This window comes from Myxine glutinosa, chromosome 7 (genome assembly GCF_964187855.1).
Source record: "Myxine glutinosa chromosome 7, kmMyxGlut1.1, whole genome shotgun sequence".
In the NCBI taxonomy this organism is placed as follows: Eukaryota; Metazoa; Chordata; class Myxini; order Myxiniformes; family Myxinidae; genus Myxine; species Myxine glutinosa.
Window position 1 is genome coordinate 116,568,482 of NC_136267.1, and position 14,712 is coordinate 116,583,193.

The following is a 14,712-nucleotide window of genomic DNA, read 5'->3' on the forward strand; positions in this document are numbered from 1 at the left end:
TCTGCAGCACAACCTGTGCCTTGCCTGCTCGTGCCTCCTGCTGGATTCAAGCTGCATCCTACCAGACGTGGCTTGTGGTATTTCTATCTTGTCACTCGATGTGGTCTGTCTTCTGTTGTGTGTCTGAGGGCCCAGATAAGGCATAGTTATTTCAGGAATCTCCTGATTGTTTGTTAGTTTTGTGGGCAGTAGTTGGGTAAGGGTTTTTCTATTGTTGGTTGAATCATTTATTTGTCATTGCTTCCCTGCATTCCCTTCCTGGTGACCATTATTTTGTTTAATAAATATATCTGGTCTCGGGGTGAATTCTGGCTCGTGTGCTCCTTCATTTGTTGATTAAAGAAAGCCTGTTGAGGAATAATTGGTCGCAGCGGTTAAAGGCACATGTAAAGATAGTGCCACACTCTCAGGCTCGCTCGGTCTAATTGACTATAAGACTGTGGTGCTAAGTAGCGTAGCGCTCGACTGATTCAGGGCTCCAATCTGCACGTATCGTGGTTTTTAGACATCCGGCAGAGAGATTCCAATTGGTTGACCGTTATGGTCCCATTGAGGTGACTCGCCGGATTTGAACCAGGCAACTGGAATGGACCAGATGACTGCAACATTGGTGTCAAGGAGTTGGATTCAGACTGGTAGTGTGAGAAATCACACTTAAAAGCAATTATGGAGCACGTGATTGGTGCTAAAATTAGAATCACCAATCACCATGGAGGATCAACGCAGCCAGAACCAGGAAGGTCACAGTAGAAATGGAAGTAGAGGGTGCGGTGGTCATCCCTCTCACCTAGTAGCCTCAGACTCGGCTCCAATTGGCTCGGTGCTCCTAAACGAACAGGCATCTGGAGGCAGCAGACCAGCGTCACCATAGCAGAAGGGAAACGAACAGGGCTAATGGCCATACTCACCAAAATGATGGCTAAGATGGAGATTGGGCAGGCTGAGCTGATGCAGGAGATGAAGGCCGCCAATAAAGAACAGCAGAAAATGGCAGGAAACCTCGCAGACGTGTGTCACATGTACATTGTACAGTTCGCGAAATATTATGGCTAGAAAACTCGGACAGGCAATGGGATCGACATCATTCATGGGTAAAGACTCATCCGAGCACATTACCAAGAGGCCTAGCAAGTTGAGACGTGAAGACTCATTTGAGCACCTTACCAAGAGGCCGAGTAAGTTGAGATGTGAAGACTCATTCGAGCACCTTACTAAGAGGCCTAGCAAGTTGAGATGTGAAGACTCATTCGAGCACCGTACCATGAGGCCGAGTAAGTTGAGATGTGAAGACTCATTCGAGCACCTTACCAAGAGGCCTAGCAAGTTGAGACATGACTCATTCGAGCACCTTACCATGAGGCCGAGTAAGTTGAGATGTGAAGACTCATTCGAGCACCTTACCATGAGGCCGAGCAAGTTGAGACATGACTCATTCGAGCACCTTACCATGAGGCCGAGCAAGTTGAGATGTGAAGACTCATTTGAGCACCTTACCATGAGGCCGAGCAAGTTGAGACGACTCGGATTCGTTAGTCTGGGGAAATACGATAAGCATAGGTTGTCGGGGGTGTGTTCCATTACCAATCAACTTGTAGAGGGCTCGCCAAGTAGCTAAATCACTTGAGCAAGCACTCCATTCAGAAGCATTGATAAGCACTCCATTCATAAGGAAGTATGGCTGGATTGGCAAGCGCAAGCAAGCTTATTACCTTGAGCTCGCGAAGCAAAAAGCGGGGTTAAGCAATCGGGTACGTACGTGTGCCGTGTCTGCATTTTTAAAATTCATTTTCTCGGCGAATGTCGGTCCGATTGACACGAAATTTTGCCATAGAAGCGCCTCCGCCTGTAGAAATTTTTTCATAATTATGACGTCATAGGTCACGTGGTATGGACGCCATCTTGGAAAAACGTTACACCTTTAAAATAATAATAATAAAGGAGTCTTATATAGCCCCATCAAGCAGAGTAAACTACCCTCATGGCACTTTACATTATCATGCGAACGCACACACACACACAAACATACACACACACAGACACACCTTCACTCTTGCCCTATTCCTCTCCCTCCCCATTCAAAACCCACAGATGTGTACTCCCCCTCCTCCTCCCCTCCCTCCCCCGCACATGCACACAGACATACTCTCGATCTCTGTCCCACCTCAAACCAAAAGGAAAACAGGACTTAGACTTTGAAAGACTTGTGAAACAGATAGGTTTTGAGGGAGGTTTTAAAGGCAGGAAGAGAGTCAACACGTCGAACAGAGGAAGGCAAGTCATTCCAGAGCAGAGGTGCAGCAAAGGAAAAGGATTTCTCGCCAAACGACTTGGTGCTGGTGCGCGGCGGCTCTAAGGTCATAGAGTCGTCGCTTGAACGAAGCCGTCGCCAAGGTTCATAGAGAGTGAGCAAATCGGAGAGATAGTGAGGTCCCGTTCCACACAATGATTTATAACATAGTGTGCAAATTTTGTATTGCACACGAGCAGAGACAGGCAGCCAGTGTAAAGATTCAAGGAGCGGAGTAACATGGTCAGACGTCTTCGCCTTACAGACAAGACGAGCGGCAGAGTTTTGAACCTTTTGTAACTTATCCAAGAGAAACTGAGGGCAGCCAGCATACAAAGAATTACAATAGTCTAGCCTTGAGAGGACAAGGGCACAGACCAGAGTTAGAGCAGCTTGAGGAGTAAGAAAGTGGCGAATGGATGCGATCTTTCGCAGCTGAAAGTATGCTGATTTGCAAGTTTGAATCTCTTATAGAATTCTTATAGAATTATATCTCTCAAACCCCTCAATGGAAAAAATGGAAACGGGTCATTGTCAAGTACTCCCCATGGGGAATAAGATATGTTGATGTCATCGGTCTTAATTATGACGTCATAATTCGACAAGTACAACGCTTGATCTGATCAGTATGAATAAAACAAAAATTCCTCTGCAACTGTTCGTCTGATTGCCACGACATTTTCAGAATCGGCTCCTCGTGTGGAATTTTTAAAATGTTAATTATGACGTCATAGGTCACGTGGTGCAGGCGCACTCTTGGAAAAATCGAAAAAAAGTTGCACCTCCATCTCCGAAACCACTCCATGGAAAAAAATTGAAACATGGCTCATTGTCAAGTACTCCGCTTGGGGAATAGGATATGTTAATGATGTCATCAGCACCTTAATTATGACGTCATAATTCGACAAGTACAACGCTTGATTCGATCAGTATGAATTTTTTTCTCTGTAATTCTTGGGCCGATTGACACGGTTTAGTGGTTAGGGTGCCGGCTTGGGATCCTAGGATCCCGAGCTCGAATCCCGGTCGATTGCTGAATTAACACCAGGGGGGTTGACTCAGCCTGTCATCCTTCTGAGGTCGGCAAATATGAGTACCAGGCTTGCTGGGATGAATGATCACGGTGTGTACCCTGGCCTAGAATAGGCACATGGTATCCCTGTGCATAGTAAGAGCATGACCAAGGGTTGGCATCAGGAAGGGCATCTGGCCATAAAAACATTGCCTCAAACAGGGAACCATGATTGTCATGGGGCCCTGTCATGGGGCCTGCAAGGCTAACTGCTCTAGTGGGGAACATGGCCTTAAAATGATCATTCAATCATTCATTCAGGAGGGCCTCCTCCTGTATGATATTTTAAATGATGGTAATGACATCATAGGTCACGTGGTACAGGCGCCATCTTGGAAAAACTTCGACAACTCTATATCTCAAACTACTCCCTGGAAAAAATTGAGACCTGGCTCATTGTCAACTACTCCCCATGGGGAATAACATATGCTAATGATGATGTCATCAGTGCCCTCGGTATGACGTCATAATTCGACAAATACAACACATCCATCCGATCATTATTTTTAAAATTTCAGGCAACTGTTGGTCTGATGGACATGGAATTTTCACCATAGGAGCTCCTCCTCCTTTATATTATTTCATTGATAATCATGACATCATATGTCATGTGTTACAGGCGCCATCTTGGAAAAACCAAAAAACGTTGCACCTCGATATCTCCAAAACCTCTCTTTTAGTAAGGGCATTTTATGAGATATTTCACAAATCTGTTAACTAAATTGTTACCAAAAAATTTATTCACCAATATGTTTGTAAAGGTGTGTAATAACATGTGTTAAAATGTTGAAGTTCAACTCCCGTGGGAAACCCAGAAAAAAAGCTGTTGAATTCGGGTACCGAAAAATTATTTTCGAGAATTTTTATTTTTTTTAATCGGCCCTTAAGTAACTTATGAGGGGTCAAATAAGGGTTTTTCATGATTCTGAGTTGATTGTTAACATTTATATTTTCACTTTTACATTTACACACAAAGTAGCTTTTATTTCACATACATATATAATACTCAAGAGTTATTTCTCATTCACAATGTCAGAAGTTTCAATAGTCATTGTCTATGTCTTCTTCAGACTCAACAACATCATGACTGCAGTTTCTGCATGTAATGCCATTACAGACTCCACAGGCCGAGATGCACGTGACCCCATTCTTCTTGCAGCTGCATCGCCGGTTGCTGCAATCTCCATGACAATTACAGCTCGTGAACTGCAATAGCTCCTCAGGAGCCGTGGGGCCCGGTGTTGGAACTGGCTCATACCCATGCACACCTATTGTCCATCCATAGTCACTGGGGTTCAGAGACATGCTCTGTAGAAGGATCCAGTCCCGGGTCTGCAGGTAGGCACGGAGTGAATGTTGTGCAGCTGCACCCTCTGTTGGAGGTAGAGTCTCTGGTTTGATCACTCCTGCCGCTGCCTTCCTTGAGAACATGTTGTACCGAATTTCACCCAATGTAGTATCTCGTCCATGGTAAATGTACTTGAAAATCGCAGTACCAGCCTGAATCACTGTTTCCTTGGTGGCTTCTGTGTCAAGGAAGATGTCGATGTACTCAGCCACGTCCCCTTCGCAAAACCTAAAAAAAAGCACCAGGTCTATGTCAAGTAAAGTATTGTAGCGGCTACCGCTGGGTTTTCACAATCGCCTTGCACCTATCAAGGACGCGGAGCGATCACCATGCCGGGCTCGTCCAGGACGCCCGGGCAGGCCCGCGCTCAACTTGCCAGGCCTCGGTCGGGACGCCCGGGCATGCCCGGGCATGCCCGGGCAGGCTCGCCCTCAACTTGCCAGGCCGCAGCCAGGACGCTGGGCCACGCCCCCTCTCGCCTTTCCTGGGCAAACGCTCCGGGATAATATGATATATATTGCTGCCCGATAAACGGGCTTTTCAGAGTGCCTGAGTGTTTGGTTTGATTAAAGCAACTCGGATGAATTCCAGCTTTTTGTCGCGTCCATTCTTCCGATCGACGTGGGAGCCCCAGCTCCTTCATTGGTGACCTACCGACATGGACACGGCAGTCGCCCTTAAACTGCCTACCTTCTGGGAGGCTCACGCGGCGGTTTGGTTCGCACAGGCGGATTCCCTGTTCGCCCTGCGAGGCATCACGGCCGACGACACCCGCTTCCACCATGTGGTAGCAGCGCTCGGTTCGGCCACCGCGGCCCGCGCCCTGAGCCTCCTCGAGAGCCCGCCAGCCGCTGACAAATACGGCGCGATTAAGAAGCTTCTCCTCGATGCTTTCGCCCTCCCATCGGCGGAGCGCGCACGGCGCCTGCTCGACCTGCCCGAGCTCGGCGACACGCGCCCTTCTGAGCGAATGGACTACATGCTTTCACTGCTCGGCGAGCACTCTCCGGCATTCCTGTTCCGGGAGCTGTTCCTCCGTCAGCTGCCTAACCCGGTACGCCTCGCCCTGGCAAGCACGTCGATCACAGATCCCCGGGCCCTTGCCAGAGAAGCCGACAAGATCTCCGCCGCAGGACAGCGCATCGCAGCGGCAACATGGGACCCACCGCCGTCCGACGCAACACCCATGGCGCCCGAGCACCCGGCACGGTCGACGACCGAACTGCCGACGCAATTGGCGGCCGCTACACCGAGCCGACCACCTCCAGCACGACGACCGGGGCCTCCACCTGACCAAGCGTGGTGTTACTATCATGCAAGGTTCGGACAGAAGGCCCGGACATGCCGACCCCCGTGCACCTTCGGCAGGCCGGGAAACGGCCGGGCCGGCGTTCATTACCAGCCATGAGCGCCGGCCACACGGGCAACTTACTGTTCATCACGGATAAAGCATCCGGACGGCGCTTCCTGTGTGACACCGGCGCCCAACTGAGCGTCATACCCGCCTCTCACCAGGACCAGCACCTGCACGGCCTGCCAACGGGCCAAGGTCCACCGACACACCCAGGCCCCGCTGGCACCTTTCACCGTGCCCGAACGACGTTTCGACCACGTCAACGTGGATCTGGTGGGCCCCCTCCCCCCGTCACGGGGGTTCACACACCTGCTCACCATGGTGGACAGGACCACCAGGTGGCCGGAGGCCGTTCCCCTCGTCTCCACCACCACCGCCGACGTGGCGCAGGCTTTCATCGCCACCTGGGTCGCCCGCTTCGGCACACCGGCGGACATCTCGTCAGACCGCGGACCACAGTTTACCTCCGAGCTGTGGGGCACGGTCGCCCGCAACCTGGGGGTCAAGCTCCACCGTACTACGGCCTACCACCCCCAAGCAAACGGGTTGTGCGAGCGATTCCACCGCTCCATGAAGGCCGCGCTCATGGCCGGCCTTCAAGACGGCGGTTGGGCCGACCAGCTCCCGTGGGTCCTTTTGGGCCTCCGCACGGCCCCCAAGGAGGACCTCCAGGCATCCACCGCCGAGCTTGTCTATGGCCAGGCACTACGCGTCCCGGGCGAATTCGTGCCCGACGCTACCAGTCCCTGGTCCGCAGCTCACCAGCGCTCGGACCTCCAGGAGGCCGCCAGACGGTTTGCCCCCGTGCCAACATCCCACCACGGTGACCCCCAGTCCTACGTCCCCCCAGCACTTCGCACAGCGGAGTATGTTTTTGTGCGTCACGACGCACATCGGGGGCCACTCCGGCCGCCGTACGACGGGCCCTTCCGGGTGCTGCGACGGGACGACAAGTCGTTCGTCATCGACATCGGCGGCAGGTCGGACCGGATTGCGGTGGACCGCCTCAAGCCGGCGCACGTGGACGTCGACCACCCACCACGGGTGGCCCTTCCGCCGCGGCGAGGCCGCCCCCCGTCCACGGTGCCCCCCACTCGACCACCCACCACCACACCGGACCCCCTCCCACGACCCGCCAGGGGTCGCTTCGACCGGGTCATCAGGACCCCCCTCAAATTGACCCTGCTGGTGCAAGTCGATTCTGGGGGGACGTGTGTAGCGGCTACCGCTGGGTTTTCACAATCGCCTTGCACCTATCAAGGACGCGGAGCGATCACCATGCCGGGCTCGTCCAGGACGCCCGGGCAGGCCCGCGCTCAACTTGCCAGGCCGCAGCCAGGACGCTGGGCCACGCCCCCTCTCGCCTTTCCTGGGCAAACGCTCCGGGATAATATGATATATATTGCTGCCCGATAAACGGGCTTTTCAGAGTGCCTGAGTGTTTGGTTTGATTAAAGCAACTCGGATGAATTCCAGCTTTTTGTCGCGTCCATTCTTCCGATCGACGTGGGAGCCCCAGCTCCTTCAGTATAATGTAAAACAGAAATAAAATTATTATTATTTTTAACATTTATACTATGATGACAATGATTATAATTATTATTATTATTAGTATTAGTATTATTTGCCGACGTAATAGTAGTATTATCATTATTACCTGGCAAATAGAGTTGTTTTCCCATGACCAGTGATTGCAGAAACCGTATCACACCCCGTGAAGGCGTGACAGAAGAGCAGGTAGCACTTCTGTGTTTCGGAGAGAGATTCTTTGATCTTTCGGACGTCATAAGAGCCGTTTGATGTGGTTAAGAAGAGTGGATGGTGGCTGTCTGAGCTATGGTGCACCAGCATTACCAGCACGTCTGCATCTTCTGCCCGCACCTGAAAATATAACAACATGTACAAAGCATAATGAACCGTTCAAGAACAGATTTAACTTTTCAACAGTGTGAATTCTCTTATTTTTAAATTACCCCATCTCCCCCCGGGCTCCATCCAATAGTTATACTAACTGAAGACACAAATGGTACTGACCTCAACAGAGCCATCTGAAGCAGCAGCCAATGCCTCTCTCACAATTGAAGTGTCAGCATCATTGTCACACTGCTCCACAGTGATGTGATGTTTTCGGAAGGTTGAAGAGAGAAGGTGGATGAGCTCACTCTTGTTATGAGTGTTGTCCAGAAACTTTGCTCTTGGGGTCCAGTTGGACATATCCGGTCGAATCTGGAGATTACAGCAGGAATTCTTGGTACGCCGGATGTGGTCGTGATCTTTTGGTGATCTGCTGTAGCCATCAAAGACCACAATGATCTTCTGGGAGCAGCGGCCCAGATACTGCACGTAGCTCAGGTGACTGTTGGCGATCTCCTGCCAGGTCTGACGTTGTTCCCACTTCACCATGTAGACAAGCCATCCGCCATCAATTACGAGGGTGCAGCAGGGTTGGTTAGTCAAGTCAAGTGGATCAGTTAACGCCTTCAGGCTTGTATTTGAAAAGTCTGCCTTGTTTGCCTTGTTCATCTTCTGATCTTTGTTGCTGAACAGGGACAATGGGAAGGGAGTCAGCTCATACTGTAAGCTTGTCTCAACTGTCATATCCCGCTGGGCGAAAATGATCAGTCGGTTGAACAACTTTAGTGAATCAAGGTGAATCTTTTTCTCGTTGACCAAGGGAAATTTTCTTAGTGATGACAGGGCTTTTATCTTTGACTTGACATCCATGGTCGACGTCACTGACTGTCCATCCAGCTTGATCTGCATCTCCATCCCAACTTCAGCTGCTCTCTCAGCATTGACTGCGTCATCTCCAGTGCTTGTGAATCCTGTTGAGAAAGACACGAGCAACTCCTTGTCTCTATCGTTGTCGAATGGCTTGAACTCCTCAAACCATTTTAGGACAAGTTCAACTGCCTCTGCATCTCGCTTCATCTGTGTCTTGGCAAGGTCTCTGTGGACTGGAACATGTTTACTGACGTCCTCCTCCATCCGCCGGTTGACATCAGACAGGTGACTGAGGGTGAGCACCCAGCATTTGTGGCCAGAAAAACTGTTTCTCATTCTTCCTCTGCTCAGTCCACCTTGTGACTTGGCTGCCTTCATTAATGTCTGCTCAATGCAAATGTCACACCATGTGCCGGACCACTCATGACTTGAGTAACGGACAACGTGGTTCCCGTGGGCAGTGAGACGTTCTAAGGTGTCTTTTTAAGCAGGCAAAGTTTCTAGTTCCTTCATGAGTTGACAGTACAGCCGTGCGACCTTGGCATACTGATGATGGCCTGCAGCGGCAAAGATGTGAAGCATCTTGGTAACAATGCAGGACAGATGCCCATTGTGGTCTGCAAGTCGCTCGGTTCTGATAAAGACCTTGATCACATCTACCATGTGGTGGTACTCCACCCAGAGTGCAGGTGTTCTTCCTCCTTTTGCGAGTCGTTTGAAGGTTTCTTCAAACCTTTGCTCAAACACTGGCACTACTGGGTCTGAGTGTCTGGCTCCCATCTTCCCATCAGCCACCTTCTCCATGAAGGTCTTCATGTCACCACGCTCCTCCTCAGTGAAGGCAAGTTTCATGATGTGTTGATAGATGGCTGCATCGATGAGGAGGTGAACACGGATTGCCTTGTCAAAACATCCTCCATCCATGATGTGGTTGGCTGTCGTACTTCCAGGATAGATCAACTGGATCACATCTAGTAGTCCAGAATCTTCCATGATGTTACCCATTGATCCAAGATAAGACTTCAGCAGGTGAAAACCACCCAACCTTGGAATGACGGGTAGATTTGCCTGCTATATTATATTCACAGCCTTCAGCCAAATCGGAAGATCAAAGGTCACTATAGCGACCCCAGCGCACCGTATGCACTCTTTCAGAGTGGTGAAGATGGTGTTGAGGTCATTAGGGTCTCCTTCAATAACTGGGAGGAACTCGATCTGTGTGCTCTGCTTTGCATCATTAGCATGGATTCTCTTCATCCAGCCATTCCAGTTGGAGTGTGGGAACTCAGGATCGTTGGCTTTGATCACCCACCCCGCTGCCCAGAGTGTGTCACCTGGAGTGAGGAGTGGCTGATCATGAGCCAGGGAGGAGGAAAGCTCAGCGAGGGGGAGAAACATGATCGCGTTCGTTCCTATCTGTTTCCTGTTCGTAAATGGAATAATCTTTACTTCAGTTCCTCTCAGGATCTTAGCTTTGTCGAGTGCCTTCAACTTCACCCGGGGGAAAGCTGCTGTTGTCTGTGGATCTGGCAAAGGTGGTGCCAGAGAGGTGACTTCGATCCAACCCATTGAGTGAAAGGGAGTGTTTCCGTGAATAGAGACAATGTTTAAATCTATATTGTCTCCAACAAACTGAGTGACTGCATTGTTTGTTTCCCCAACCTCCATAAAGACCACCTGATCATTACTTGACAATTCACTTTCACTGGCTGGCACTTTGGCTGTCATCACTGATTGATCCTCAAGCGCAGCATCAACCGCAACCTCATCATTGATCTGTTCATCGGTTTCCTCCACAATGGTGTCAAGAGTGCCAGAAGTATCTGGAACATCATCTCCACTCCTACTATTAAGGAAGCAGTATTTGTAGTTTTGTGTCTCCGTGTAAGACTCAGTGTATCCCAGCCGGTGGAACTTGTTGAGCATCCATTTTGACCCAAATCTATGATCAAGTTGTATGGCAAGCCCCATTTGGTGTGGCAATGCTCCAGACCGAGGTCGACAGGCCTTAATAAAATTCTGCCCCCAAACGGCAACTCTTTCGTCTGTCTTGACAATCGGTCTCAAGAACATCTGAAGGCTTGCAGGAACAAGTGTCAGCTGACTATCGATGTCAGTCATACTGTGTGTGGTGGGGTATGACTTTGGACCTAAATCAATCAAGGCAATATCATTGGATATGAACTTGAGTGCCGTCTTTATGATCTGAGTCTTCTCATCTCCATGGTCAAGATTAGCATGATGCCCTCGCAGAATATTGTCGGTGCCATCTTTGAGACAGAGTACATCTGCCCTTCTTTCCTGTGTTGTGAAATACAAGGTGTCTTCGTATTTCTCTAGAAGTTTTATCTTTAGCCAATGCTTTGAATAAGAAAGGCTCTTCTCTGGTGACTGATCAAACTCCTGCAGCTTTTCATGGACTTGGTCCATGTTCATTACCCCATGCTCTAATTCTGAGTCTAACCATTCGCAGAATTCAATAAAAACTGCCTCTCGCTCCTCATCAATACTCCTCTGTCCTCTCTTCCTTTTTCCTTCCTCATCAGTCTTGGACAAACTGTCACCTCTCGCAAACATAAGTTTGCATCGCAAATGGTACAGTGTTTCTTCTGCTACCAAGTCGTTGATCCCTTCCAGGCGTCCAGTGACTTCAGTGCCCCAGTCATCCCCGCGACTCCGTGCTGTCTTCAGCAAGCTTGCCTTCAGTGTATCTGCAGTCAAATTATCTGGCACTCTGTATTTCTTTCTAGCTTGTGCTGGATTATTTTTGTAGAGCTGGGCTGGTTGGTTGCAAAGAATGCATACATCCTTATACAGGAGGTCAACTGACTGTGATCTTCTAGAACTGCAGCCAGTTGATGAACTGAACTCACAAGTAGTGCGTCTTCTCTTCAACTTTGATGACTCTTTCTCTGCCTTTGATGCTTGAGCTGACTTCTTGGTGGTTGCAACAAAGTTGTTGTACAGATCATTTTTACACTTCTGGTGGTACCTCAGTTTTCCTTCCTTTTGAGCCTCCTTCATACGTTCCACAACAGTAACATTTTCGACAGTTTCTGCTTGTTTCAATAAAGTTGAGTATCCCTTTGGAGTTGCCTGTATGAGCCTTTCAGCTGGTGTATCCGAGCGTGCACAGATGAAGCAATTGAGTACAGGTGGAGTAACGTCTTCATCCATATTGCTAGACTCCATGTCCTGCAAAGTAGAAAATGAGATACATTTAGAAATTATTTTTTCACAAAGGAGTGTCTGTGGTGAAATATAAATGTTAACAATCAACTCAGAATCATGAAAAACCCTTATTTGACCCTCATAAGTTACTTAAGGGCCGATTAAAAAAAATAAAAATTCTCGAAAATAATTTTTCGGTACCCGAATTCAACAGCTTTTTTTCTGGGTTTCCCACGGGAGTTGACCTTCAACATTTTAACACATGTTATTACACACCTTTACAAACATATTGGTGAAGAAAATTTTTGGTAACGATTTAGTTAACAGATTTTCATATGTTTCCCTTACTATTTGGAAAAAATTGAAACGTGATTCATTGTAAATAACTCCATATGGGGAATAGGTGTTGTTAACGATGATGTCATTAGTGCCATAATTATGACTTCATAATTCGACAGGGACAACACTTAGTCTGATCAGTTTGAAATTTATTGAGCGTGATCTATGCAACAATTATATTAGAGAATAGAAATTTATGATGTCATCACTCACGTGGTCTGGCAGCCATATTGGATCAAAAAAAAGAAACGTTCAAAAACAGAAGAGTTGGCTCACACCACGTTGACTGCGCAGGGTAAGTATTCTATGAATACCATCGAGTTGGTGATGGAACTAGTTTGCTCCAAATTTCTTTCAGCAGCGACTGTTTAAAAGGGTAATATCAAAGAACCCCTCCCTTTACAGAAGGGATCGTTTCTCTGTATGCAGCTTTAACACGGGGATTGAATATACGTTTCTCAGCTTATACTGGATGAAATCGGCTGCAAATTTCAAAAGTAAATGCTTTGTACATCGAGGTAATATGTTCCAAATTTCAGCAATGTCTGTTTCCACATTCTTGAGTTTTATTTAGAAAACCCTCGAAATCGCGTTTCTGTCTGTCTGTCCGTTCGTTCTTCTGCCCAAAATGTGTTGGCACTCATATATCAAGGGCTATACATTGAAACTAGCTGAAACGAAGTATCCATTGGCGAATAGGTCTAGTTCATGGCTTTCAAAACAAATTCCACTGAATTGCTATCGTTTTTGCTTTAAAATTAAATATATATATTGTTGCGGATTTGAGAATCCTGTAATTGTTGTAAATATCACCCTCTGTAAATAGTGTAATGATCCTTGTAAATACCTCCGTTGTGTGTAAAGGTCAAAGGTCGTCCCCTTAGCTAGTCCATATACAAGCACGTAGGCCAGGTGAGGCCGCAGGTGGGCTCTGGGAGCCGTTATAGTTGTGGATGGGGCCTGAGGATCCGGAGGACGGACCCGGGTAGCCCAGTGCCAGAGAGGGCACCGAGTGGGGAGAGCGCCAGATGGCCTTCCCCAGGTAGATAGGTTAGGGTAAGGAGCAGGTAAGCCCAGAGGCAACTGCAGTGGTGGAGGTGTGCAGGTGGGTAGACCTGCTGGGAGAGCCACACGACCCAGTCCTGAAATTGTGCAAAGGCACAGGGAGTTGAATCGGGGGAGTGAGACCCCAAATTGATGAAGCACCACAGTTTGGTCAATGGGAATTTGGTTCTTAAAACCGCATAGACTAGGATGGCCAATGGATTGGCAGGGAAAGACCCCGGGTAGTGTAAAGTGTGTTAATGTCATTTAGAAGGTAGATAGGATGGAAATCTCCTCGCACCATCTACATCCACTCACCTGGGGTGACGTAACTCCACACCATGCCATGTATTCTTTTTTTTGTGCAAATGTTTGGAATGTGAGACGCATCATGACGTGGGTGTGACATTGTGCTGATGTTCCATCTCTCCCTCCTTATGAGGATTGATGATGAATTGGTGATGGCAAATTTTGGATTAGTGGGATTGTGACGAATTTGGTACAGGGGAAATATGGGGAAGACGTGACATTAATGACGAATTGGTAAGGGTGTAGATTTTTGTAAATATGGGGTAAGGGCAAGGGTAGAGTAGGTAACAGGGGGGGTGACGTACGGTAGGGACGAGCTTTTCTCCGCTCAGTCTCCAGACACACCTCACTCTGCATTGCCTTCGTTGATGTGTACCCTTGTGACCTTACCCCTCACTCACCTGTCTTCTCTGTCTTCCTTCCCCGACCCATGGATCGTGCTCTCTGGGCACTGAGGGGGGCGTGCGGGGGGCCGTGTCGGTGTGCCCGAATCCTCGCAACCAGCTGCCTGCATCCACGCACCACTTATGGACCACATGTCTGTGGCTGAGCACCACTCATGGACCCCACGGGTTGGGGCATGGTCCCTCTGCTGGGACCGGCCACGATGGCCCAAGATCTTGCTTGCGGACCCAGTGAGGTGGCACCAAGCCCACAGGTGAACCACCCATAGTCGGCCCCTGTGGGCCATAAATAAAAAAAGATGGACGCATTGTGTGCCGTTTTATTATCCACCAAATAGGCCGCAAAACAAGAACAAGTTGACAACATCAGGAAGAACAATGGCCAGCAGAGGGAGCCGAAGAGGCAGACCACCAACAGGGTTTTTTGTTTTTTTTAACGATGGTGACTGTGCACTCCGGTGCGTTTTGGTGCTTTATGGTGCTCTTTGTTGGTGCTGGTGCGTCGATGCAGTGCAGGCTGTCTCCCCCCCCCCCCAAAAGAACAATCGCAGGTCCTGGGTTGCAGTGTAAATACAATCAGCGTCACTTGTAAATAATGCTCCCCACCGTTCATGTGTAGTTTGAGAACAATTCCGCAATTCGGTTATCCTGTGGGCGTGA

At 48.8% G+C, this 14,712-nt stretch overlaps 1 protein-coding gene across 1 annotated transcript; it reads right to left on the reverse strand.

The window, feature by feature from the left end:
• Positions 1–4,140: 4,140 nt before the first annotated feature.
• LOC137430607 (uncharacterized) lies at positions 4,141–9,231 on the reverse strand. The gene is made up of 3 exons (XM_078781146.1): positions 8,096–9,231; positions 7,719–7,942; positions 4,141–4,935 (listed from the first exon to the last, which is right to left on the reverse strand). The coding sequence occupies exons 1-3, from the start codon at positions 9,161–9,163 to the stop codon at positions 4,401–4,403; spliced, it is 1,827 nt and encodes a 608-aa protein (XP_078637272.1). The 5' UTR covers positions 9,164–9,231; the 3' UTR covers positions 4,141–4,400.
• Between the last annotated feature and the right edge of the window lie 5,481 nt (positions 9,232–14,712).

Coding starts and splice junctions, on each gene's coding strand:
- LOC137430607 (XM_078781146.1), bottom strand. CDS start 9,163: ATGAAGGCAGCCAAGTCACAAGGTGGACTGAGCAGAGGAAGAATGAGA. Junction 7,943..8,095: donor CTTCAGATGGCTCTGTTGAG/GTCAGTACCATT, acceptor TTATATTTTCAG/GTGCGGGCAGAAGATGCAGA. Junction 4,936..7,718: donor AAAACAACTCTATTTGCCAG/GTAATAATGATA, acceptor GCTTTTTTTTAG/GTTTTGCGAAGGGGACGTGG.